General features: G+C 47.5%; 1 protein-coding gene across 7 annotated transcripts in view; it reads left to right on the forward strand.

The window, feature by feature from the left end:
• The window catches only part of SH3TC2 (SH3 domain and tetratricopeptide repeats 2), an 88,056-nt gene extending 75,282 nt beyond the window's left edge, over positions 1 to 12,774 (forward strand). For 6 of the 7 annotated variants that reach the window (XM_045037106.1, XM_019810918.3, XM_006928011.5 and 3 more), the window contains 5 exons: positions 4,214 to 4,364; positions 6,417 to 6,539; positions 7,690 to 7,840; positions 9,689 to 9,900; positions 11,772 to 12,774. In XM_045037106.1, coding sequence (XP_044893041.1) covers positions 4,214 to 4,364; positions 6,417 to 6,539; positions 7,690 to 7,840; positions 9,689 to 9,900; positions 11,772 to 11,963 — 829 coding nt within the window. In that variant the 3' untranslated portion in view covers positions 11,964 to 12,774. The remainder of the gene's footprint in view (positions 1 to 4,213; positions 4,365 to 6,416; positions 6,540 to 7,689; positions 7,841 to 9,688; positions 9,901 to 11,771) is intronic. The other variant, XM_003981410.6, reaches the window with a different exon arrangement.
• Positions 12,775 to 27,981: the final 15,207 nt, after the last annotated feature.

Raw genomic sequence — 27,981 nt, forward strand, 5'->3', positions numbered from 1 at the left:
ACAAATGTTCACTGGGCGTTTATTATAGCCCCAAAACCTGACAGAGAGCTATAGTCCCTGAGCTCACAATGCTTATAGTTCAAGATATTGACAATATTCACATACATATTTGCCGAAGGTATCCTATAAATTGTGGTAAGGGCCACCAAGGATGTGCATGTTATTTTTAGAAAGAAGACATGCCTGTATGCAACAAGTCTTCACGAAGTAATTCTTTGCGTGTGGATAGAATAGTCGCCGGAAGTCAGGATTCCTTATTGTTATTCTTATGCTTCTTACTCCTGTGGAATGAACAAAGAAACCCTTCGCCATTTGGTTTTCGGTGTAACTACTACAACCAACCACTAACATTTCTGTAACCCTGAACGAGGGAGGCACTGCTCTCACTGACGTGTCATGTGATCACGAGGCTGGGACGTACATCACCACCCCTACTTTGGCAGGTGAGGAAACCTTGTTCGGGGCTGGAAGTAGCTTACGCTCTTCCCAAACTTCTAGGTTGTTAAAGGAGTTAAAAAAAAAAAAAAAAGCAGAAGCCCTCCCATGTGCTGATTTCTGAGCCCGAGACTGAGCGCTGCTTGAGGGTGTGTGTGGGGTTCTGGAGTCAGATTGTCAGGGTTAGACTCTGGTTTAACGTTTATTTATTTTTGAGACAGAGAGAGACAGAGCATGAACGGGGGGACGGTCAGAGAGAGAGGGAGACACAGAATCCGAAGCAGGCTCCAGGCTCTGAGCCGTCAGCACAGAGCCCGACGTGGGGCTCGAACTCACGGACCGCGAGATCATGACCTGAGCCGAAGTCAGCAACCCAACCGACTGAGCCACCCAGGCGCCCCAGACTCTGGTTTAAACAACGTCTATTACCTGGTCCCTGTCACTTACCCTTTCTGAGCCTTATTTTTCCCTCTTCGTAAAGTGGATATAATACCGGGACTAGCTGCGTGGGGCTGTTTTGATGATTAAGTGAGATAAGGCATGTCAGGTGCTCAATAAATGTCAGGGAATGATTACTGTCACATATTACAAGACCAAACAGCAGAAGGCTCAACCTAAAGCTTTAGAAATGAACAGTGCCAACTTGGACAAATTAAAAAAAAAAAAAAAAAAAACAAAAAAACCTCTGAGTTTCTTTATTTGCACGATGGGCTAAGATCCCTCGTGGCTTAATGTTTCTGAGGTTTAAATGACAGAATGGACATTAAAATTCATATCCCAACATGTGGCATGGGTCAACCCTCGGTGAGTGGCCAGTCTTATTGTGGAAAAAGGGCAGGACCAATGAGTGGAGGCTGGGCCAGAGGTCAGACACTCATTCAGGCAGGGCAGGGATCTGGAAAGCCCCAGCAGGGGAATGGAAAGAGGAAGCCTGGGAATGCAGGTGCATGAGAGTCACTTGGCCACAAGTTCATGGCTGATGTCCAGGTGGGAAGGAAGGAACAAGGACTCAGCTGTAGAGAATGAACTTCAGGGGCAGGAAAAATGGGAAACAGAGGACTCAAGATTGGAGAGGAGGAGAGATACCCAGGCAAAGCCTTGGCAATAGGTGGCCCGGAAGAGCATGACGCTCGGGATCAAGGCTGATCGGATGCTGTCCCACCAGCCAGGCTCCTTACTTCTTTTGATTTGCGAGCTAAGCCACACCTAGGGGCTGCAGGTGGTGGCTGATGGAACTGGAATGCTGGGCCATTCCAGGCCAAGCCAGTGGCTCATCAGATGAGTGATGGAGCACAGCCACTGGCATAGGCAAACAACTGGGCAGTGATGGGTGACAGGATAGGACCAAGGAGGCTGGAAACCACCTTCCACTTTCAGACCTTCGGGCACTTGTTCTCACTGGGCGTCACGGATCAGGTGTACGTCTTGGAGGGAGGCGGTGGTCTCTGGGAAACCCTGTATGCACGAGGAGTCTTGACGGTGCTGTGTGAGCCGTTAGGTTTCTGTAAGTCCTGCCTTCCCCTGCGGGGTGTTTCTTGGAGAGAAATCCTGACGGCTCATCCACAGTCATAGTGAGCTCAGAGAGAAAAGGTCTGAGAAGCAAAGTTCCATTCCTCTTCTGCGATCGGCTTCTTTGTAATAAGCCACGTCTTGCTCCCTGGGGGTCTGGAGAAAACAACCATAGCTTAAGGGTCTCCCAGGACAGCAAACAGTAATAAACAAAAACAGAGGAGGGAATAGGAGGATGAGATGTAGGAGTCCTGTCTTCGTCAACTGTTCCAGTGGGAGTGGGGAGAGCGGGGCTTGAGTCTTGGAAACTCTGCTTGAGGTCTGGGGTGGGGGGTACGGAGCGGGTGAGAGAAGATGGGGCCCCCGTTTATCCTAGCTCAGCCAGGCAGGCTGGTGACCAGCTCAGCACTATGTGCAGCTTCTCAGCTCACAGCCATGAGAATGTCACAGTCTGACATTCTAATACTTGAGAGAGGGTGGCCTGTGCCCATCCTGAATGCCCTATCAAGAGCTGGGCAGTGGGGGAAAACCCGAATTCTTTCTTCTCAGGAGTTGCAAGGGCCAAATGCCTGGCACTTTCTCCAGAAGGCCAGTAGCTGCCTCGTTGCCAACACGAATCAGGGCCTCATTAGTCAAAGGCAATGCTTGTTTTCATCACTGTGCACAATGATGAGATGGTAACCACATTTGATGAGGACCTCCTAACTGTGCATACACTTGGTTGATGATGATCCGTGTTTCTAGAAGGATCTTTATGGTTTGGAGTAGTTGTTCTCAGATTTTGATGTGCGTGGACATAACCCCTGGGTTATTAGGCTGTGTTAGGGTGCACGTGGGTGCATTAGGAATCCAGATTCGGAGCTTGCACCTGCCATGATTTGGACTTAGTGAGTCTGAGGTAGCTCTAGGAGTCTGTATTCTTTAAAAAAATTTTTTTAATGTTTATTTATTTATTTTTGAGACAGAGAGAGACAGAGCATGAACGGGGAAGGGTCAGAGAGAGGGAGACACAGAATCTGAAACAGGCTCCAGGCTCTGAGCTGTCAGCACAGGGCCCGACGCGGGGCTCGAACTCACGGAGCGCGAGATCACGACCTGAGCTGAAGTCGGACGCTTAATCGACTGAGCCACCCAGGCGCCCCTAGGAGTCTGTATTCTTAATAGACTCCCAGATAATGCTGCTGCAGGAGGGCCATGAGTCTCAGAGGAATGTGGGTGCTGTGAAATGAGTTCTGGGCCAGGACTCAGGAGAAGGGATTTTTGGCCTTGGAGTTTCCCCCAATGTGTTGTGCAATCTCGTGCAAATTACTTCCCACTCTTGGCCTGTTTCCTCTATAACATAAGGGACTGGGCTGGATCTCCAAGTTTCAACCCAGGTTACACAGTGAAGTCACTATCGAGCCTTGACTAAATCCTCCCACAGTGTCCCAGGCTAGCATGGCATGTCAACACCTTGGGGTCACTTTGCCTGTGTATTTGTGTTTAAAAAGCTTCTGGGTGATAATTGCTGCTGGAATGGAGAAATACCATCTAGATGATGCCCCGTGTTCCTTCTTGTTCTAGAATTCCGAATCTGTGCCACACTACATAGCCTGCGTGTCATTTCTTCTTTAGTCCCTGTCACGGGGGAAGAGTTTCGGATGTAAGACAATTTTCCAGATAATTCGAGTCCTCCGATAAACACCAACCTTTTAAGACTTGTTGCCCTTGTTCGATTTTTCTTCTCAAACAAAACATCTAAATCTTTTTGATGATGTAAAGTTACCACTGTGCTCATTCATTCGTGCTTTTATTTAATAAATATGCCTTTGGTATCCACTGTGTGTTAGGTGCCTATGGCAAAAAATGTTACAGTGTAACATCCAAAAGCTGGATGTGGGCCATGGGCCATGATAATGACTCTGATAACTAACCTGTGAATATTCATCACTGTTACACTGTTTCTCCATCCGAGCATTCCAGCTTCACCATCTCACTGAATCCTCCCAATAACCCTCGGAGGCAGGTACAATGACACCCCCATTTTACAGATGGGAAAACTAAGGCACAGAAAGCTTCTATACTTTCTCAAGTTCACACAGATGTTTGAAGCTGAGCCAGGCCTCTGATCTCTCCGTGTGACCAGGGACAATCTGGTCCTGGACAATCTGGAGGGTCGCTCCCTCCCAGAGCCTCAGTTTCTTCCTGTGCTGAGTGACTCCGAGGCCCCTTTGAGGGGGCCCTTGACTCACACCTAATGGTTCCATGTCTGCCCGCTCCCCCAACCCAGGTCTCTCAGGAGATCTCTCACCTGCATCAAGGAGAGCCTGCGTATCTTCATCGACCTGGGGGTGAAAGACAAGGCTGCCGAGGCCTGGCTCGGAGCTGGACGACTCCACTACCTCATGCAGGAAGATGATCTGGTGGAGCTGTACCTGCAGGTAAGTCTCCTGCAGAGCTCACCTGCCCCCTTGGGTCATCTGGGGAGACAGCGTACCCTCCAAAGTGACCAGCTAGAGAGAGGTGATGTCCATGCTGAGCCCTGGGAGGGAGGGGTGACGCTGGGATGTTCCCTGGACACAAGATGGAGCCCAGAGGGGTCTGGTGACAGGTGGCCGGTCCCTGAGTCCCATAGGGACATGTGGGCTCTCAAAGAATGTGGCAGGAGAGCCGCTCATCTGTCGTGTCACGATCGATCTCTGCTAATCTCAACACAAACCTTGACTTCCGGGGTTTTGCAACAATGTGAGGCGAGGTTGATGAGTGCAGGGTGTTAACGTGATTGTCCTCTTCCAGTCTTTTTGTTTGCATCCCTTTAATGCCTGAGATATGGGACAGTGTAGTGATGAAAGGCCGGGGCTTTGCAGACAGACAGCCTGGAATCCGGTCACAGAGCCATCAAGTATGGACCACGTGACCTTGGCCTGGCTGCACCGGCCACATCACAGGGCCTCGGTTTCTTCATGGGTAAACCCCATCTCTAAGGGTAAGGAGTATGTGTGTCACTTGTGTAGGAAATGCATATACAAAGCAAGCATTTACTAAATGCTTGGGACTTAGTGAATTCTTAATAAATGGCATTTTATTTTTATTATCGTCATCAGCATTGCTATTATCTGCACAGTGCCGACATTATGATGGTATACAGCATTTGTTTCATTGGAAACATGTCATTTAGCTTTTCTTCCTTCCCTTTTCTTATTTTTCTCCCTTTTTATTCCCCTTATTACTTAAACCCACACAAAGTCACTTCCGCCGAGACTTAATGATGGTTATGTTAACAGTGAGCGTATGCTCACTGTGCAAACACATCGCATACCTGCTGTAGTTTAACCCTCATTCCGAATACAGCAGGAGTGTCTACTCCAGTTCCCATTTCACGGATGTGGCTCAATGAGGCTGAGTAACTTGCCCAAGGTGATACGGCTGGTAAGCTGTGAAAACTGCCCACGGGCCGTGTGACACAAAGCCTTCACTCTCAGCCCCCATGCTCTCCTGCCGTGGGACTTTAGAGCTGGAAGCGTTTTCAAAGAGCAGACAATTCGGCCTTGCCTTTCACTCTCCAGGACACGAGGCCCAGGGGCGGCTGTCTGGGGTGTGCATTTGCTCGGCGGGCAGAGCCCCCTGATTCCCGGATTCCGTCTCCCCACCTGTTTCTCTGTGCAGCAAGGCGATTAACAATTACTGCCGGGTCTTCCCCAGGGACCCATTGGCCAGCCCTGGTTGCAGGCCCACGCAACCCCAGACCTGATTTTCTGCAGAGTTGTTCTCAACCTCAGGCCCTCTGAGGTCCCACAGCTGGGCTGCAGACGCTGTGGTACATTCTTCAGCTTCCTCACTACGTTTTGTTTACATGCAATGTGGAATCACTGGCTAGAGATAGAGAGGTCGTGGGAGCCAGGGAAGGGTATCACGCTGGAAGACACTAGCATTTCTTTGGCAGTAACTATTATGTAAACGCAGAGAGTTTTCCTTATTCTTTCTGAGCCTCGGTTTCTCCGTCTGCAAAGTGTAGGTGTTGGATGAGACAAACTCCAGTCATTTGTGTATGAAGTTAATGGTTTTGCCACGTTTATGTATTGCCTGCACCGTTATTATTTTCTTTGACTCAACTTCACATCAACTCGATTTGATCAATTAGAGCTTTTTACACTAAATCACACTATCTGAAATCACAGATTTGGATGCATTATTCATCTCTCCTAAAACGTATTAAAATAAATACTTAGCTATTGAAACACAAAATGCTTGTCTCTGTACTGCTAAAAAATCATCTCAAGGGCTCCCCAGGTAATCTCTCATGCCACGATGGGGAAATGGCAGACTAGGGAATCGCAAAGCCTTCTTACCAGCCCCGTGAGTGGGGACCACAATTCAACGTTCAGAGGGTGTGAGCCGAGAGTTGAACCAGGTGGCCAGGACCTCACTCTTGCCGGTCCTGTGGCCGTTTGGAAGTCTTCTCTGCCTTTGACAGCTGTCTCTGTCCCATCCAGGCAGCCATCCAGAAAGCCCTGAAGTCCGAAGAGCCCTCCCTGGCTCTCAAACTCTATGAAGAAGCGGGCGACGTGTTCTTCAATGGGACCCGCCACAGGCACCGTGCGGTGGAGTATTACCGGGTAAGTCCAGCCAGGCCAGCCAGGCGCTGGCACAAACGTGCCAGGGCCACAAGGCCTGGGCCCCCCTTCCCCTCTCTTCCTGTTATTCCTTTTCCTTTCGTTCCTCATTCAGTGCCTATGTGGTCTTCCTTTCTTCAATCAACAAGCCCCCAAAGGAGTTGATAAATTCTGTCATTCCTAGGCTTGATAAATTATCTTTTCTGGCAAAACACCCCAAAATAATTGCATCTCTTGGGTGAGTGGTGCTTTACGGTTTCTGGCTCACTTGTGTGTTTACCAGAATGTTCCCGGGTACCACTGGAGGCACGGCGGGGAGATGATTGGTCCAGGGATGAACGCTTGTGTTTTACTATGTTTTTATTAAGTGGGCATTAAAGTACATTTAAAATATTAAACATGTGTAACACCAGCTCATCAAACCCATGAATTCATTATCGCAAAGGATGAGGCAGAGCGTTGGCTCAAAAAATAATTGTAATTAAGTAATCTTGCAGATGCGAAGCAGATGTGTCAAAGTCATAATGGTTGTTCGGTGAAGTTGTTCTGGAAAGCTTATTATCTTGTTTGACCCTAAAATTTCTCTTATTCATTCGTTTGCTTGTTCAGCTCTTTCTTCGGTCATCAAACATTTATCGAACACCCACTAGGTGCTGGGCACTGAGCTAGGGGTGAGGAGAGCGCGGAGTATGTCCCTGACCGTTGAGGTGCGCGTCGTCATATGCACTTCATAGATGAGAGAATTAAGTCGAGAGAGATGAAGTGACCTGCCTAAAATTCGATCGTCATAAAAATAACGGAAATGGCCATTTATTGGGCGCTCTCAGACAGCACGCGCGAATTCCACAGACTGCCGCGGGTGCCAAGGGAGCCTGTGAACTGGGACGTGAATAAGTTCCCATGTGGCCCTGAGATAGGTCATCTTCCTTTTCCCCATCTCGGCTTTTCTAGTCTCGGGAGGCCTGATGACCTTTACAGTTCTCCTACCTCTAGAATCTGGGCAGAGCGACCAAGAGCAAGGACCAGGAGAGCGAGCTGGGAAAAGCCACGCGTGGCGGCCCCCCAACCCCACCAGCACAGTGTAAGCGCCTAGAGTGCGGTCTGTACCGATGATTTTTAGCTAGACTAGGGCTCCATGTGCCTCTCTTCCCAGGCTGGGGCTGTCCCTTTAGCGAGGAGGATGAAGGCGGTGAGAACGGAGCTCCGGGTTTTCAACAAGCTGACGGAGCTGCAGATCAGTCTGGAAGGCTACGAGAAGGCTTTGGAGTTTGCCACTCTGGCGGCCAGACTCAGCACAGTCATAGGTAAGTGATCCGGATGGTCTGGCGTGTTGAATGGGCGGGCTAAAAGCTTATCCTATGGTGGTGGGGGGCGGGGGGGGGTGGGGAATGGATAACAAAGCAGTAACAGCAAAGACTCTGGAGTCAGACTGTGTGGGTTCAAATCCCGGATCCAACTGTCGGGAGATCTTAGTTGTAAGCCAGCTGCTTAATGTCTATAAGCCTCAAGTGTGTCACAGGGAAATAAGGCTTAAAAATAGCACCCACCTCATGCAGTTGTTATGAAGACCCATGATTATCCATGTAGAACCCGCAGCACAGCGCTTCCGCGCTTGGTACGTAAGTCCTAGATAAGCATTATCTGTGTCACCCTGATTATCACACCACCATTGGTATTACTCCCCCGTATGGGGTAAATGGTATCGTGTCCCCGCACAGGCAGTGCCCCTGTTACCAAGGGCCTCTGCCCTGAATTTTTAATTGGTTGATTGTTAGTCAAAAGCACATCTTTCCCTGTGGAATTGAAATGTAGATGAAGGTCAGATTCCCATTAACTTCACTCACTAAGGGGCTGCGATAGTTTGCAATTAGCACAGAAGCTAGTGGGAAACAATGTGAGCCATCAAAACAGAAAAAAGGCGGAATAAAAAAAAAAAAAGATGAAGAAAAAACCCCACCCTCATCTTGAATGTTGGTGTTGAGGAAAAGCAGGTTTGATGAGAGAAGGCTTGATTAGATGTAGGGGCAAATGGAGTCTTCAGCGAGGATGCTTGGAGGGACTTCTGGGCATTCTCAAGGGCCTGGGACGTGGATGGCACTGGACTTTATTGGGTCTTAATTGCACTTCAGAGCTCTGTCTCCTTTTCCTACCTTTTTCTTTACTGCAGAAAATCTTATCTGAGTGACCGCTAGCTCGGCAGAGGCCTTGGGAGCCCCAGGCGGCTCCCTCTCTGAGAGTTCTTTCTCCTTCCCTGGGCAGAAGCTGAAAGCAGGCTATATCCACTTTTGTGCACTTCCCCGTGACTGGATTTTTCCATATCAGAGAATTTTCTCTCCCTTGGATTTTTTTCTTTTCTTGTTGGCGCTTGGTTCTTCGAAGCCTAAAAAGTGGTGTTTTTTAGATTGCATCAAAGAGCCACCTTGCAAATATTCCAAAAACACAACGGGAAGCCTTTGTTCTCTTTAAAAGGCCACTTGGTATTAAAGGAGTTGGTTATTAAAACGACAGACCCGCCCAAACCCCAAACAACAAATCATAGACCCATTAGAAACCAAGGTTCTAAAGCATGGGTTTAAGTGTGAGCAGGTCTTTATAGTAATCTGAGACCTGGAGCTGGTGGTAAAAGCCAGAGGGTGACTGATGCAGGTGGCAGCCCCCCCCCCCCCGGGGCTTCTCTGAAGGGGGAGACTTTCAAGGGAGAAGACGTTGCACTACAGAGTCATTCGTTGCAAAGAATCCTTAGCCACTGCATCAAGCTAGACTTGCCACCATGTCTCATTACAGGGATTTGGAAATCACTCTCTCCCAGAATCTTGAGTTACAGTCACCTCTGTAATAAAGAAAAAGTTTCCTTCAGGAAATCGTCCCAGGAAGTCATGATGGGCACACGTGCTCTCATCAGTCCCACCCAGAGCCCCGTGTTGCCTTTCGCGTCACTTACCGCAGGTGTAGTGTTAGTTTTGTTTGTGAGATTATTTAAGGGGCATCTGTGTCCTGTGAGGCGAGAAACCTCGCGAGGGCAGGGACCTCTTCTGCCCTGTTCCGTATATCCCAAGCACCGCCCCTGATCCCCAGAAGACCTTCAAAAAACAGCACAGACTGGGTGCGTGGACGGATGCCGTCAGGTGTTGGCTGCACGATCTCTCCCTCAGTCTTCCAATTCCTAGGAGATCAGAAGCAGGAGCTGGTGGCCTTTCACCGCCTGGCTACGGTGTACTACTCCCTGAGCATGTATGAGATGGCCGAAGACTGCTACCTGAAGACTCTGTCCCTCTGCCCGCCCTGGCTGCAGAGTCCCAAGGAGGCCCTGTACTATGCGAAGGTATATTATCGCCTGGGCCGACTCACCTTCTACCAGCTGAAGGTAAGAGCCGTGCTGGCGTACAAGGTTGTGTGACAGCTACCATCCAACCCCACTCTTCCCTGACCCTTAGCCTTCAGGGCACAGTTGAGTGGGCCAAGATGGGGAGTCATATCTCACAGGGTGGAGGGGGGTGGTGACTCATCTGGGAACACGATGGTTCTTTGCTGCTTAGCTCCATGGGAGACCTCAAACGTGCCTCTGTCCGCTGAGGAGACAGATGATAGCTCGAGCTACTCTTCTTCCTTGCCCTGCTCTGATTCCCGTAGCCGCTTTATCTGTTGGGTACAATGGGGACATGGCCTAGTGCATGTGAGTTCCTCAGGGGCCTATGGAAATACACAAGATACAAAAGAGCTGGAGACTCCCACATTAAAATCAAAATCAGTGTTTGGGGCGCCTGAGCGGCTCAGTCGGTTAAGGGTCCGACTTGGGCCTCAGGTCATGGTCTCACAGCCCGTGAGTTCGAGCCCCGCTGATAGCTCGGAGCCTGGAGCCTGCTCTGGATTCTGTGTCTCCCTCTCTCTCTGCCCCTAACCCACTCGCATTCTGTCTCTGTCTCTCTCAAAGAGAAATAAACATAAAAAAAATTTTTTTTAAAAAAATCAACATTAACGTTCAACTGTGCGTCTTCAAAATATTATGGATTAACGAGCCAGTTGCAACGCGCTTCTTATAAAGTTCTATACAACTGTAGGACAAATCTGGGTACGTGTTGACACGACTGAGAGAGGTGGGATCTCCGAATGTAGGCACACCTCCGTCCTCGAGAGGCCTTAGCCCTGAGGCTCTGCTCTGCTGGAGCTGAATTCAGAGCTTGTTTTTCCAGTCACTTCTAGAACTGTATTGGTGGTCTGAAAGTCTCTGCTACAATTCTGGCCCTTGAACTTTGCCCCCAGCATTGGCTTCCCTTTACCAGAGGTCCCTGTCTGCACCAGCACAGCCCTTAATCTCTTAATATTGTTCTGAGTCACGCCTGTGTTTGGCCCCCAGGGGATCCTCAGCGCGGCTCTGCTGTCCGTTTCTTATTTGCCAGAAGTTGTTTCTGGCCTGAATTAATTATTGTCTTATGAGGGTTAATGGGAACCAGACTGCCTTTTTGAATCTCACCCAAAGAAGCATCTGTTCCTCATTCGTACCATGCAGGAAGGGACGACGACGGGGTGGTGGAGATGGCAGAGGCCATCTTGCCTCTGTCCCATAGCTCCCCGGAAGTGGTTCAGGGACACAGTGCAGACAGTCTGATTGACTCTACCAGCCGTTCCAGGGATTGCAAGGGGGGAAGAACTCAACTCAAATTAGCTTATGCAGAAGAGGCAATTTACTGGCTCCAGGAACTGGGAAGTTCAAGGATAAATTTAGGAGTTCCAGGTAGTTCTGGAGGCTGGCGCTCCAATGTCATCATGGATTTCCTCACCTTTTCTTGTATCTCTTGGCTCTGTATGTTTCTGCTTCTCTCTGTTTCTTGCTGTCCTTCCCGTCCAGCTATTGGCAGGTTTACACCCACGTCTCCAAGGGTGAGGGACATTTTCTCTGTTAGGTTACACTGAGAGGTCCCAGGGAGTAGCTGGGGTAGGTCAGCTTGAGTCATTTAGGAATCCCCGAGGCACTGTGCCCAGGATGCTGCTGCTTCACGATCGGCTGAGCCTGGGTGAGGTGCCACCTGGCATGGAGGGCTACTGGAGGTAGCAATGTCGCTGGTCCCCCAGGAACCAGGAGAAGGGGGTGGGAACGTACTTGGGGTAGACAGAATCTGGAGTTCTGAGTTCTGAGTTCTGAGTTCTGAGTTCTGAGTTCCCGGCACTGCCTCTTGGCCTCCCCTGGAGATGTCTGCTCACTGCTGTCTCTTCTCTGCCCCCACGTCATGGGGTTAGGACGCCCACGATGCCACCGAATACTTCTGGCTGGCCCTGGCAGCGGCGGTCCTGCTGGGTGACCAGGAGCTGCAGGACACCATTAGGAGCAGGTTGGACAACGTCTGCCGGAGCCCCCTGTGGCACAGCAGCCCCTCGGGGCGCTCCTCAGAGAGGGCGCGGTGGCTGAGCGGGGGAGGCCTGGCCCTCTGAGGAGGGCTGTCCTACATCCGACCAGTGGCCATGGCCAGAAGCTGCCTCCCTGCCCTGGGCTCCAGGACACCCATCTGGAAGGTGGGCATCATCACCTGGCCCAGCTCCCTCATCTTACAATGAGACTAGCACCGCCCAGAGGGAGGGGCTCATTTGGGGTCGGCCACACCAGGAGTGGATGACAGAGCAGGGACTGGAGGTCCTGGCTTTGTGTCAGGGGTTGTGTCTAGAGCCTTTTCAGCGGACTGCGGCCCTTCCCCACACACAGCCTCTGAAACGCACTTTCTCAACACTCCGTTCTAGAGAAAATGAGAACCCTTGTCCTGAGGGGGCAACCTCTCTCCTCCCCCCCCTCCCCCCCCCCCCCCCCCCCCCCCCCCCCCCCCCCCCCCGCTGCTAGAGGAAATCAGGCGCTGCTCTGGAGAGAAGGCAAGCAGATTGGACTTTGTTCCCTTCACTGACTGTTCTCAGGGAAAGACCCTCTCCTCTCGCCAGCAGAGAAACTGCAAATTTCTTTCTTTTGCCAGCCAAAGGGGGTGTCACTCCTCTTGCTCGCGGGGACTGGCAGGTGGGAATTCACCATGCTCTTAGCTCAAACGACAGCCCCAGGACGGCTAGCTCAACACACAGGGCCTGGGGTCTGTTGCGGATCCACCTCTCCCTCCTGCCCGATGCTCTGCTCCTCCGTAACCGCCTGGAAACTCCGGGAGCCTCCCCAAGGGCCAAGGCTTAAACATCGAACACTAAGAAGACGATGACGTAAATTCCTTCGGAAGAGTGTATATTATTAAATATTGCTCATCTACATGCATACACATCAGTCTCCTTTCTAACAGGGAGAGATGAGATGGGAGGCTTGAAGGATGGGTTAAATACCAAGGTGTCATATGGATTTCGGGGTAGCTCCTTGACAAAGCATCTCTATGAGTTGTCTATCACTGCATAAAACACGTATGGTGGCTTGAAACATCCATCATCCTACAGTTTCTATAGGAAGTCAGGACCTGGAGTGTGGCCTCGCTGGTGGCTCACAAGGCTACAATGAAGGCATCAGCTGCTGTCTTCTCCAGCGTTGCTGGCGGAGGGCTCCGCTTCCCAATTCACTCACACCGCTGTTGGCAGGGGTCAGTTCCTTGCTCGCTGTTGGCCGGGAGGCTGCCCCCGGTTCCCTTCCATGTGACCTCTCCACAGGACAGCTCACAGCATGGCAGCCTGCTTCATCAGAGAGCAAGACAGTGAGAACCGAGTGAGAGAAGGGAGTCTTCTCATAAGCTCACCTCAGAAGTGACATCCAACTAGTTTTGCCTGGTCTACTCATTATAAGGGAGTCGCTAGGTCTATAGCCCACACAAAAAGGGAGGGATATGCCAAGGGCGTGACTACCAGGAGGCAAGGAATCGCTGGGGGCCTTCCAGAAGCTGCCTACCACAGTATCTGAGCTATTTGATAACGAAATCAGGAATTCCCTAAGGCAGTGAACTCCAGGTAAGGTCCCCCCACTGGACCCGCTGCGTCAGCCTTACCTGTGAAATTGTCTGAAACGCAAATTCTGGGGCCCACCTGAGACCTCTGAATCAGAATCTCTGGAGTCCCGGAGCCCTAGTTTTTGCCTTGCTCTCCAGGTGATTCTAATGCACACTAAAGCATGATAAACACTAGTCTGAAACCATGGTTCTCAGAAAATGTGCCAAAGAATCACCTTTCAAGTTCACAAGAACTTGCTGCAAATGAACCTCCTGGTTCCTGTTCCAGTAATTCTAACTCAGGACGTCTGGGAGACGCCCCTGGTACCTACATTTCTTGGATGGGCCATTCAGGCTATCCTGATACAGGAGGTTCACTCTTGTTCTGAGATGTGGGAACATTCAAGAAGATCTCTAGCCATAGGCTGGCCATCTGATGCCCAGCAGCTTAGATTTTACTGTCAGACCCTGGGCCCTTAATTTCTAGCTTTTTGGGCCGACCAGATGGTTGATAGCATAGTGGGTTGGGAATGAGTTGAGTCAACATTTCGTCTTCTAGGCACCAAGGTCATCTACACATCGGTACATCTTATTTTCTTTTAGGAGCTTGGTTGGTTGCCAAAATGCACTCCGTTCTAGAATATTCTTCTCCGGGAAGGAAATGAAGTGACCTAATCCATGACCGTGTAGAATAGATGTGATTTGGTTCCCACCACAAACCGTAAAATCCCCGAACAGGGAGGGATGTTGTGGATGGGTCCAACCTCCCAGGCAGCACCCTTTCAACAACATTCCTGGGAGATGGACGGGGGCACATGCATTTAGGACAGTTCTGCCATCTTATTTTGGAGAAAGCTTGCTTGGCCCTGGAACCCATGCCATGAACCATTCCTCATTTGTCTCAGGTTACAGCCCCTTTCCCTTTTCCCACTGACCTATTACTGCCCTCTGGCCAGACGCCAATTTCAGCTCCTCTGAAAGTGTGCTTCCCACAATGCACCAGGCTTTGGTACTGGCTTGTGGGGAGAGCAGAGAGGGCCATCACTGTGCACAATGTAATTTAGTGTTGTATTTTAATGTTGCATTAAGATTTTTCTTCTCTCCAGTACCCGCATCTTACCACTGGCTCACATTGAGCTTTTGATTCATTGACACCTTTTCCCACATGAGCTACTGTTTCTCCAGATCTTTTTTAATTGCTGCAGATCTGTCTCTGTCTCTATCATCTCCGTCTCTCTATCTCTGTTTCTATCTCTATTCATATCTATATCTATCAAATTTATTTAAAGTGAAGGGCATTATACCTCCCCATTTTATATTTCATTGGGAATTTTGGTTAAAATTATCTGATTCTGTGCACTTTGGTTCATCTGTATACCTGGGAAATCTGCCTCTAACCAGATCAGTTATAAAAACGTTCAACATATTTCCAAAGAAGAGGGGTAGGATTATTTTTTAAATGAGAAAAGCATTGCACTGTATCATTGCAGTTACTATATCCTATATGAAATTGCTCTGCTAAATAAAATGGTCTTTACAAGGGTTTAAGAATCCCTTTTAAACAATATGGTTAACTATTCTCCTTCTTGGAATCATGTTGAAGCTTTCTCTCCCACCACAATCCACAGAGCGTGGAGAGGTGATCGGATCTGGTCTGCATTTAAGCCGATTCTATTGTACATATGTAGTAGCCAGAGATGAATGAATGAATGAGTTACCCCCTTATATCCTAATCCTCCCCTAAAACTTGTGAGATCCCCCTTCACCCCCCACCCCGGCTCCCGGCTGCTTGTATCTAACCTGAATAAAGAACGAGAAGAGAATTACAACATTGTGGAAAGCCCTGTAACATGTGTTCTCAGCTTTCAGGTACATTTCTTTCCTACCCAACAGTGTTAACACTCTGAGATCCAATATTGCTTTTATTCTTTTCTTATTTGCTTCTCTGTTATTTTAAGATGCTTTCATATTGTGTCTCTGTGTGCATGTACGTGTGTGTGTGTGTGTGTGTGTGTGTGTGTGTTTGCTTGTGCTTTGTAAATAACACATAACTCTTTTGACAGAAGTTTCCCTGGGGAAGGGAGTATATAGGAGTGGAAAGTATCAGAATTAGGGGGAGAAACAGATCACCAGGAAGTGGGGTGACCTGTGTTTGGTCTTGGATTTGACATTAAATTTCATTGTGACCTTGGGCAAGTCATTGAAACCTGGCAATTCTCTGATCTGTAATATAAAAAGGATGATCCCCCTCTGGGTTCCTTCTCAGCAATGTTATTTGCATACTGTGTGACCAGGAAAAGAAATTTGTATCTGGGAGATGAAATCGTTTATTTTTATGATCCCATTTTATTCTCTTCTTTTTACAGGTGAGTAAACTGAGAAATAGAAAAGTAATTTTCTCCCAGTTACACAGGATGTTAGTGACAAAGACAACAATACCCGCGATCTCATCACCCAAGGACTTAGCAGCACTAATGACAGGGCCTCTCTCACTCAGGGCGACCTTCATGCAGGGATGCATGTGTGTGTGAACCTCTGCATTTTCACTTTATGTACCGCCTGAACAACCATTTGTCAAACCTTAAAATTTTTTTTAATGTTTACTTATTTTTGAGAGAGAGAGAGAAAGAGAGAGACAGAGACGGAGACAGAGCATGAGTGGGGGAGGGGCAGAGGGGGAGAGAGAGAGAGAGAGAGAGAGAGAGAGAAAGAGAGAGAGAGGGAGGGAGATAGAAACTGAAGCACGTCCCAGGCACAGAGCCCGGCAAGGGGCTGGAACTCACAGCCCGCGAGATCATGACCTGAGCCGAAGTTGGACGCTCAATTGACTGAGCCACCCAGGCGCCCCTATTAAAATTTTTATAAGTTGATTTGCTTTCTTTATTCATATAAATTAATTTTACCAAGGATGACTGGTCTGTGTAGAAGGAAGACACAGGTTTTGCTTTCCATAAGTAGAATTTCATAAATAAAAACAAATGCAGTGAAAACAAAACGATGCACTACATTCAAGCTGGGTCCTGTTGCCCACAGCAAGTGCCCAGCCGAAGCTTGATCTGGCATTATTTGACAATAAAAAGATTAACAAGTGGCAGGGAGTGTTGCAGACAGGCTAACAGCATTGTCTTTGAGCAAAGAAATGGAGAAAGCAGCACACAGGACTGAAATCCTCAAAATAACAGTCAGTGCTAGTTAATGCCGTGCTTGGCGCGTACTTCCCACCTCAGGGAGGTGGGGGCTCAGTTTCCTAAGAGGGAAGGAGAAAATATGAATATGATCCAGGATGGGAAGCTCTGTGGGAGCTAACTACAGGGTGTTATGGGAACTCAGGGGAGGGCACTTAACCCAGCATAGGACCCAGGGCATCAGGGAGGACTTCCTGGAGGAAGTGACATCTAAACCGAGTCCGAGAGATCAATCTGCTAAATTCCAATTGTAGGTTAGGGGGTATGGAGTTGACAGGGCATGTGTCAAGCTAAATTCAGAGGGTGGAGGGGACCTGGCATTTTCTGTGAACAGCAGTTCAATGCAGTAAAGCTGGAGCAGAGTCAGGGGGGTTGGGAAGTAGAAGTGGGAGAAGATGCTAGAGAGGAAGCTGGAGACAGACCTTGAGGGGTTTGGTCTTCACCCTGAGCGTGAGCGGGGAGCCAATGTAAAGGTTATAAGCAGTAGAGAGACAGGGTCAGGTTTGTGCATTAGAAAGATGATTCTGGAAGCAATATGAGAATGGAAGGTGGGGCAGCAGGAAGGAAGGTGGGAAACCCATTAGGACCTGGCTATTGCAATGACACACTCCAGCCTTTATCTGGACTTCATCAGTTTCCCCCACTAAAGTCCTTTTTGTGATCCAGAATCCCAGGGTACCACATTGCATTTAGTTGTCATGTTTCCCTGGTCATCTCGGGTCTGTGATAGTTTCTCAGCCTTTCCTTGTTTTTCATGACCTTGTCCATTTTGACCTCCTTCCCTTTTTTAAAAAATCTATTTATTTTGAGAGAGAGAGAGAGAGAGCGAGCACGCACGCCTGTGAATGTGTGCGTGCACCAGCAAGGGAGAGGCAGAAAGAGAGGGAGAGAGAGAGAAAACCCCAAGCAGGCTCCGTATTGTCAGCTCAGAGTCCTACAAGGGGCTCGATTTCACAAACCGTGAGATCAAAACCTGAGCTGAAATCAAGAGCCTTACGCTTAACTGACTGGGCCCCCCAGGAGCCCCTACCTCCTTTCCTTTTGATAATCGCTCCCATTGAGATGGGTGGAAAAGGGGAGGAGAGGAAGGGGAAATTCAAGGCACTAAGACTTGCCCTCACCCAGGCAGCAGTACGGGGTGAGGGCAAGGGCATCAGGCAGGCTGAGTTAGAATCTTCGACTAGCTGTGCAACCTTCACCAAATTAATTAAGTTCTCTGAGTCCCGGGCTGTCGGAATTAGATCAGATGGCATACAAAAAGCACTGAGCACACAGTGCCTGGCACATGGTATAAATGCTATGCTATCTGAGAGATTTGTTTTCCTTCTTTTTTTCATACACAAGGAAATGGCTGAAACACACCTATCTTTGGGGGCGGAGGCCCTGTGCAGCCATTATGTGTGATTTTGTTTGTTTGTTTGAAAGAGACAAAGTGCGAGTGGAGGAGGGACAGAGAGACAGGAGAGAGTGAAAAGCCCAAGCAGGCTCCGCACCATCAGCGTGGAGCCCAACGCGGGGTTTGAACTCTCAACCCCTGAGATCACGACCTCAGTGCTCAACCTACTGAGCCACCCAGGCACCCCTTACAAATTATTTTAGAGGTGAGAACTCCAGCTGGCACTTCTGGGGCTGCCTTTGACTTATTGCCCAGGGCATCAGGCTAGCTCCACGGAAGCGTGCCCTCTGGGCGCACTTCCAGACAGGGTAAAGGGAGGATGACTGAGGTCATATGGACCCAGAAACTAGGCTTTTGCTAATCTATGGTAGTCCCTCTCGGTGAGAAATCAAGAGTTCCAGTAGGGGGCAGTAATGTCTTCTTAAATACTAAAAGCAGTATTGAAGAGTGTCTATAATAGCTCTGGGTCGGCTTGCAGCACTGGTACCGGCTTTCAAACTTTTTTTTACCGTGACACACAGTAAGAAATGTATCTTTGTGGTTTTTTTTAATTTTTTTAATGTCTATTTATTTTTAAGAGAGAGTGAGAGACAGAGCGAAAGCAGGGGAGGGGCAGAGAGAGAGGGAGACACAGAATCCGAAGCAGGTTCCAGGCTCGAACTCATGAACTGCGAGATCACTACCTGAGCCGAACTCGGACACGAAACCGACTGAGCCACCCGGGCGTGTCCCTACATGCATCTTACTTTGTATCCCAGCATACATAGGTATAAACATATAAAATTCATGGTTGACAAAACACCATTTAGTCCTTACAACGTGAAGTGCACGGATATATTCTATCCGTTTAAAAACTATTCTATTCTAAACTTAAAACATCCAACTTATGACCTGCTAAATTGGTTTCTAACAGGCTCACTAACGTACAGTTTGAAAAGCACTGACCTGGGTGGGAGTCTCAAAGAGCACAAGAGATCTCTGGCCTTTGTTTTTCTTATGTGTCATTTGCTGGACAGCTTCACGGGGACCAGGGAATTCACACACATCAAAATAAAAATAATGGTTGACATTTTTGAGTGAGTATTATGCACGAGGTCCTATGCAAAACTTCTGTCATGTAATCTAACAACGATTTGAGGAAGACACAATTTTTGTTTTTATCATCGTTGAGGTTTAAAGAATGGAAGTGGCTTGGGGGCGCCTAGGTGGCGCAGTCGGTTAAGCGTCCGACTTCAGCCAGGTCACGATCTCGCGGTCCGTGAGTTCGAGCCCCGCGTCGGGCTCCGGGCTGATGGCTCGGAGCCTGGAGCCTGTTTCCGATTCTGTGTCTCCCTCTCTCTCTGCCCCTCCCCCATTCATGCTCTGTCTCTCTCTGTCCCCAAAATAAATAAACGTTGAAAAAAAAAAAAAGAATGGAAGTGGCTCAAGCCTATAGTTAGTAAGTGGTGGGGGTGAGATATGAATTCATGTCTCTCTGATAATGAAATGATTACGTTATATGATGGGTCCACGTCAGGTGACACATCTCTGGGACAGACATCACCACTGATGTGATTACCAACAGGAGCAAGTTCAAGACTTGTTTCGTCAGGCTGGAATATTGGGCTGAAATCAACGGGGTGATTCTGGTGAGTCAAAAAATGAGTTACTCCAGACCAGGATGGGAGAGAACCGATATCCTAAGAGGTCTTGAGAAAAACACGGAGGTTCTCATTGACCAGTCAAGTAACAGTCTAGGAGAGAGATGATTAACCACCTTTCCCAAAGGGAAAATGAAAGGAGGAACAGAAAATGTAACAAAGGCATAGTGGTGATAGGTCAAAACAAATTATAAATTAGTTTTTGAAGACTCCGGGTGAGGAGTGAGGTGAGGGAAGGGAATTTGCAAGATGTCTCAGAGCCAATAATGGAAGCCTATGGATGCTTGAGCTAGGAAGGCAGCCACGGGGAGCCTCGTAGGTCTCATCATGGTACCGGTGGCTTGAAAGGCGGTGGCAGAAATGCAGTCACAGACATGGGAGAGTTACTACTTTTGATATCATGAGAGAGCTGGTGGGAATACCGTCATCCTCCGGGTATGTCTTGTGAAACAAATAGTGTGGAGAAGCCCGTGCTCGTGTTGAGATGCTTTCATTCTTGTGGGTAAAGAGCGTTAGAAACAGTTTTTCATGGACCTGTATTTAGAAATGCTTGTCTATTTTCTTAACCTTCTGTTTTATTTTTATTTGGGCTTACACAATTCTATTACAGATGTTTTATCTGTGGAAATAATTGTTTTTTTTGGCTTATTTACTTTGAGAGAGACAGGGAAAGCCTGAGTGGAGGAGGGGCAGAGATAGAGGGAGAGAGAGACGGAATCCCAAGCAGGCTCCGCATTGTCAGCACAGAGCCCAATGCGGGGCTTGAACCCATGAAGCCGTGAAACCATGACTTGAGCCAAAACTAACAGTCAGACTCTTAACTGACTGAGCCATCCAGGGGCCCCTATCTGTGGAAATGATTTTTAAAATAGATGATGTCTTCTGTCTTTGATTCTGACCTTTCCGATCTAGACTATGATGTTAAACATGATGTATTTGATTCTCAACTACTTTACCTTCCTTGCCTGGATCCACTGTTATGCGCGAAGGCGAGTCTTTGTTCTTGAACCTTCTCGTAAATTGAGGACTTTTGCTGTTTGTTCATCTGGAGATGTATCACACATTTGTTTCATAGAGATGCTCGTAGGAATGCCCCTGACTTCTCTGCACATTGTACCAGACAGGAATAACACCCGCTTCGTCTGCTTTCCTCCCGGGGGGAGCTGCCGCAGGACAAGCTAAATAACAGCTGCGTGATAATCCTGGTGACCGAACAGCTCCTTATTCATGAAACAAACAAAAAGGACTTTTGTCTGTCCTAGAACATGTAGCTTTGGGATTCTGGTGGGCGGAGGGAAGGATAGCCAAACAGACAGATGACCTGGAGGGATTTGCACTTTTGGTTGTTTTAAAGTCCTAAGGGAGGGGCGCCTGGGTGGCGCAGTCGGTTAAGCGTCCGACTTCAGCCAGGTCACGATCTCGCGGTCCGTGAGTTCGAGCCCCGCGTCGGGCTCCGGGCTGATGGCTGGGAGCCTGGAGCCTGTTTCCGATTCTGTGTCTCCCTCTCTCTCTGCCCCTTCCCCGTTCATGCTCTGTCTCTCTCTGTCCCAGAAATAAATAAAAACATTGAAAAAAAATAAATAAAAGAAATGATAAAAAAAGGAAGAAAAAAAAATTCCTAAGGGATTACGGAGACTGATAGTCTGGCACTCTTTCAAGTCCTGTGGCATTCCTTTCTTTTCTTTCCAGTCATATAAAGTCTGTGTCTCTTTCCTTCTTCTAATATCCTTAGACTAAGTTCTTTCTTTTGCATGCACTCAAGGATCCCTGTACTTTTCCTTCAGGGAATGTATCACAGTTTATCATGACACCATCCGTGTGGCTTAAAGAAAGATCATCCCCTGTAGATTGGAAACTCCATGAGGGCAAGGACCTTGTCTAGATCATTCAGCTCTGTATTTTCAGTTGTGCCCAATGTCAACAGATGGTAGAATCTCAATAAAGATTTGGTGAATGGGTTCATAAAAAAAAAAAATGAACGAATGAAATTTTGGACGCAGACTGTGACCCCTTCTTATTCCTTACGAAAGGGAGAAATTTTTGAGACCAGAACCTACCTGCTTATTGTTCATTAGTGACTGGGGACTTTGGTGATAGGGCTGCTAACACTCATAGCAGATGCCTAGTTGGAGTTTATTGAGACCAATAAGCATAATTTTTTCATTTGTTTGGGATGCGTTGCCCTAGATGTGCTGGTGTCTTCCTAATTTTCAAAGAGGTAGCAGTTATGGCCAGGGATAACCATGGTCTGTTACTGAGCACGTGTCCTGTAGCAGGCATGATGCTAAGTAATTCACCTACAGTATATTATCTGATCCTCCAAAGGGCTCTAGAGAGAAAATGTTATTCTCCCCACTTACCAGATGAAGGAATCCAGGCTCCAAGTCATTAAGATGCTTCCAGAGATTAAAAACCAGTTTTATCTGACATAAAAATCAGTGTTTTTCATAACCATATAATTTTGGTTTCACATTTGCTTGTTTAGAACTTAGGATCTTCAAGAGAAGTATTTCTTTTATGAGCATGTGATAGTTCCCCTTTGTCTTAAGGAGAAGTGACCATGAAATATAGGGGCAGGACGGTTGGTTTCTAGAAGCATGACTTCTTCACCCAGCATCACAGGAGATCTCTTCAGTGCTGAAGTTCTACGGAATAAAGAGCACCAGGTGACAGGTGACAGCTTTAAGGTATGTTTTGGCCTAAGCGGGTAGAGTATTGTTTTAGAGCCCCCAGACTCCTTTCTTGGGAAATCAGAAACTGGGGGTGTGGTGAGATGGAGGGCAAAAAACCCAGTCCCTGCTTTTGAGTATCTATTGGTCTGCTTGGAGGAGACTGGGTACACATGTGAGAGGTTCTAGGAGGGAGAGTCATGGGATAGTAAAGGAGGCAACAAGCCACCTTTACTCCCTCAGTCCCTCCCTCCAACCAACCGACCAACTAACCAACTAACCAACTAACCAAACAAACAACCAAACAACCAATGTTTAATACCTCTCATGTGCTAGGGTTATACTCCAGCGAGCAAGGTAATCACAGACCATGACCGCATGGAGCCAATGGGCTCCTGGGTGACCAGGATCCTCTGAGAAATTTCTCCAACATTTTGGCCTTCACAGCTGAGATTTGAACACTCATACTCCAGACACTGTGCTAAATGTATGTTCCCATAATATCACTGACTCCTCTCAACAGTCTCTCCCCACCCAGGAAGTAATTGCATAGGACAGTTGTTCATATAGTGCATATAAGGAAACAAGTTCAGAATGGTTAAGTAAGAGATGGGCTCTTAACTCAAAGTCCTGTAGGTAGAAAGTGGTAAAGTCACCATACAAATCTAAGCCTTGTCCATATTGCTACTGAATAAAACTGAAGCTAGACTTCTGCTAAATATTTTTTAATGTTTATTCACTTTTGAGAGAGAGAGAGAGACAGAGACAGAGATAGAGGATGAACAGAGGACCGGTAGAGAGAGAGGGAGACACAGAGACTGAAGCAGGCTCCAGGCTCTGAGCCATCAGCACAGAGCCCAACGCGGGACTCAAACTCACGAGCAGTGAGATCATGACCTGAGCTGAAGTCAGACGCTTAACCGGCTGAGCCACCCAGGTCCCCCAGCTTTTGCTAAATTTTGTGGGGCTTCAGCTAGATTGGTCTTGTTCACAGGATGAATGGTGGTGTCAATGAACAACTCCACCGCTTATCATATGTGTGACCTCACACAAGATTTTAGCTCTTGGTACCCCACTTTCAGAAGAGTACTTGTTTGCCTGAAGATCAGCAATTCAACCCAGAACAACATGGAACTTATAGTTTGCATCCAACTGGATGTGGAACCAGCTTGATGTCGTATCGTCCACTTGACCTTATGTGCCTTCGGTCAGAGATTATGTGGGTCACTGATGAACCCACAGCATGAGAACAGTTCCTGACCCACAGAAGTTGTTCAATACTGATTTTTGGACAAATGAATGAATGAATACATGAATGGATTATACACATTATTTAGGCTATAAATTATACCTGGATAACATGACAAAATAAATAAATATGCCCTCTGTAAGACATCACAGACCTGGAATCGAGAGGTATGTGAGTGAGTGAGTATGGACGTCCTACAGAGACTCTGCAGGATGTGAGGCCACCAGGAAGAAGCGAGGTCATTCTCTTTCCAGTCCTAACATGAGCTGTCATTCCAGGGCTCTGGGAGGTCCGGGGCCAGGCCTTCACAGCATCCCGAAGTTCTTCCCCAGCCAAGCCATGTGGCCAATCCCCATGAAAGAAAAGGACCTTTCTTCCTGTCCTTTGACTTCAAGCTGGGGTCAAAGGCGTTAGGCTCGTTGGAAAATAAATAAAGTCCCTGAGCAGACAAAGGCCATTCTGAAGCCAGGCCTTAGTGTAAACACTGGCTTTCCTTTTCTTTGGCCTGAAGCTTCCAGGTACTTCCCTGAGCCCACCATGACCTCACTTGGCCTAAAGGCTTGGTGGCTGCAGCAGATTCTGGTGGTCTTGTGGGAAGAGCTGGAGGGGCTCCTGAGGGACATCAGAGGTAAGTGTCTAACAGCTGGCTCTCTGAAAAAGAAAATGTGTGTGGATATGCATAGTCAAGTTCAGCATAAATTTTACTTTGGTAAGGGATGTGCAGCAACAATTTACAAATAACAATAAATATGAATACTTTTACTGTGAAATTTCATACGGTCCGTTGATTCTCCGACAACGCAGTCATTGATTTATGTGGAACTCTTGTATCTAAGGTCAACTATGGTTGCAACTGGGTAACATAGTTTGGGTACGAACGTTGGCTGATATTTCCTTTGCAAATAAGATGAAGGAGGTTTGAAATCACTTGTTTGTCAATGGTGTGAGCGGCTTTTCTGCTGAAATCAAAAGAATATTGCCTCATTTTTTTGTGTGCTCATCGCGGTGGAATGGCTACAGACTCGACCATTTTAAGTACAATATGCTTTATCAGCACCACTTTCCAGACAATCAGTGAAGCCATCAATTAAGTCCTGATTTATAGCATTTGCAAATTTCTGTGGTATAAATACTTCCACTTTGGCTGATTTCAAGCTACCAATGTGATGTCACCGAGCATGAGGCGGGGAAAGATATGCACACGGCCATATTTAGTATTTGTACCAACAGAGATGATGGGTGTGAACAAACTACAGAGCACAGATAGCAGTAAAAACTGCTAAGCTAATTAGGAAGTGATGAATTTTGAATATTTATGACCACTTTTTAATGTGATATATTAAATAATAAGTTTATATTCTTTGTATAATTTAACTGTTAACAGTGGCTATGTTTAACAACCCACTCAGGAAGTTCCTGAAACTTAACAACTAACTCTCAGGAGTAGGTTTGAGCCAGCTCTGGGACACCCCTGACCCCAGCTTCATCAAAGAAGATGAGGTCATGAGAATGAGTGGGCCAGAGGTCTGGTGGGTGAGCCATTGCCTAGTGCTGGAGATGATATGGGGCAAGTCAACTGCTGGGGCCGCCAGAAATGGAAGACACAGAAGGAAGAGACCCCTCTTGTTCAGGAAGTAAAGGAAGTTCTCCAGGAACCCTCCAGCAGCCTCGGAAAAGTCTTCACTCACCCACTCATAGTATCTATTCTTTGGTGTTCTGCTTCATCATTGACCTTGTAGGGTTAAAGCGTGCATAGAAGAATGTAGTCCCTGCTAGTTGCTAGGATCTTCACGTGAGCTTTTCAAAGGCAGTGATCAGTTCAGCTTGCCTGCCTCATCAGGGCATTGCCTGCAAATGATCCTCTCCTTATTTACCAAACACACCTACAGGACATTTTGTCCTCCTTACATCGGAGCTTTCATTTGACCCTTCTGTTTAACCTGGCAGACATTTTGACCTCTGTGACTTGGCACCGAGGATGCTTTGATTCCATGCTTCTATCTACAAACATTTAAAGGGCAGACATGGCCGAAATTTTGTCAAGAAATATTCTTCGTTAACTCTCATTAAGCCATTTTAATTTCAAGGTCAATGTTCAATATACTACAGTGAAACCATTTATACTTTCTGTCATTTTCCTTTTTTATTTTATCAAAATCATTCTATAGAGATCAATTCAAAACACCAAGACCCAAGTGCCCGACCACCATCCATGGAGGCCAGAAACGGGGCCAGGTACGGGCAAACAGGTCTGAGTGAGGTGCCGTGACCTAAGTCTTCGTCTAGAGCAGACAAGCAGACAGGTAAATCAGTGGTAATGATCAACGAGAAGAACTTAAGAGAAACAACGAGATGCAGAGGCCCAAGGTTAAACTCAAAGATATACATGAAGAACAACGATTTCCTAAACCATACCCAAAGCCCGTGAGCTGTGCATGGGACCCCCATAAAGGCAGCTTGACTCTGGCAGACTTTGGTGCACATCAGAGGGAACCAGGTACCAAGTAAGATCGGTGTGATGTAGCCGAAGAGACTTAGGTTCCAGATTGGAGGCTCTGGGGTCTGAACCCAGCTCTATTACTACTTGCCGTGGTATAGGCAAATCCATTTCCCTCTCTGGGTCTCAGTGTTACCAGTTGTCAATGGGTGAGTTGATCCTAAAAGTTCATAGGCCCTTTTGAAAATCTGAGGAGATCTATGAGAACTGCCTTCAGGATTATGTACGCACACTCACATTTTGTACATGTCTGCAGAGAGTTCCTGGACCCTTTAATGCATGCCTGAGTTTGATGGGTTAAGAACGCTCAGCCTAGGTGATCTGCCAGGACCTGTCTAGGGTTGACATGCCAGGACCGGGGTAGGTGATATACGTACATCTGCCAGGTGATGCCTGAGAGCTGACACACACACAGTTTATAGATAAAAATGGAGAAATGCAGAAAAGAAGGATCTGGAGTCCTTCATACGCATGGCTGGTCCATTAGTACTTCCATTAATATTATAAATGGTTAAAGGCTTAGACCTCGGGGTTATGCTGTTTAGGTTAAAATCCCAATTCTGTGCATCATCTTGGACAAGGCACTTAACCAGTCTGGAGCTTAATTCCGGCATCTGTAAAATAGGAATATTATGGTATCAACTTCGCAGGGTTATTGTATGAAGCAGGTAGATATTCAATTAAGTCACCTCTTATCACCTCTTATGTGTACAAACGCTCACACAATTTTATGTCATACAAGTGGTAACCATTATAGCTGGTGGGCTTTGGAGACCATTGGGTTCAACTCTTTCATTTTAGGAAGAATCAGAAAGGGAAGAGCCTCATCTGAGGTAACCCTACTCACCTGTGTGAGTTCAGGGTTGCTCTGTGACACTCCTCTTAGACACTGGAAAAATTTGGCAACTAACATGATGTCATCGGCGTACCTCTTTTTAATGCAAGAGGAGGTCCATGCCCTCAGACCGCAGACCAGGTCCCATGTGATTATTTGCTGTATTTGTAGAGTTCTCCAATACCAGCTGTTTCTGTGTGTGAGCACTGAATGAATCAGGGCAGGTTGAACACCAGTGGGTATGATTCCTACAGAAGCAATTTGCAAGAGCCTCCAATTCCATTGGAAATTAGTCACACTAATTCTAATCACAAGCCTTCGATGACACTGGCTTCCATGACTGGCCGCCCCTCCCAGGGTAGGCATTTCAACCACCCAGCTGTACTGTCTGGGGGCTGCTTAATGTTACCACTCTTGCAAGGACTGAGGCCTCTGAGGGAAACCCTTCTGACACCGTTATTATCTGACTCAAGACAAAAACCAAGGTGGAAGCCTGCTTGAGTAATTTCTGAATTCTACCAGGCGCTGGGAAGTACAGGATGATCCCCTGAAGACGGGATTAGCTTTGCTTTTGAAGGGACTGTGGGTAATAGAACGGGTAGAATGACTTGTGTGTGTGTTTGTGTCGGCAAAGCCCACCCCACCTGTGAGGGATGTACAAACATTTACAGATAAGGAAACTGAGCCTCTGAGAGTCAGATGCTTGTATTCCCAAAGAACTGTTGGTCATCTTAATGTGAGCATATTTCAAATGGCCAACGTCCTAGAGGGAATGGAGGACTGCAGGTGTGACAAAAGATAGGGATAAGGAAAAAGGAACCAACAGAACAACCCACCCCACCCCCGAGTTTCACCATAAACTCTCATTTCAAGGTTGACAGGCCGTCTCAGTTTCCGCGGGACTGTTGGTCTGAGAAAATGCATAGCCAACTGGCTTACAAGGGAGACAGCTTGAACGACTCATGTAAGAAAGTAGCCCCCACTCCATCCAATGCACACACACACACACACACACACGTGCACATAGGTGTACCCACACACCCATGCCAAGAACCCATTCTTTTCTGTTTTGTCTCCTATTCTT

This window comes from Felis catus, chromosome A1, assembly GCF_018350175.1.
Source record: "Felis catus isolate Fca126 chromosome A1, F.catus_Fca126_mat1.0, whole genome shotgun sequence".
Classification (NCBI taxonomy): domain Eukaryota; kingdom Metazoa; phylum Chordata; class Mammalia; order Carnivora; family Felidae; genus Felis; species Felis catus.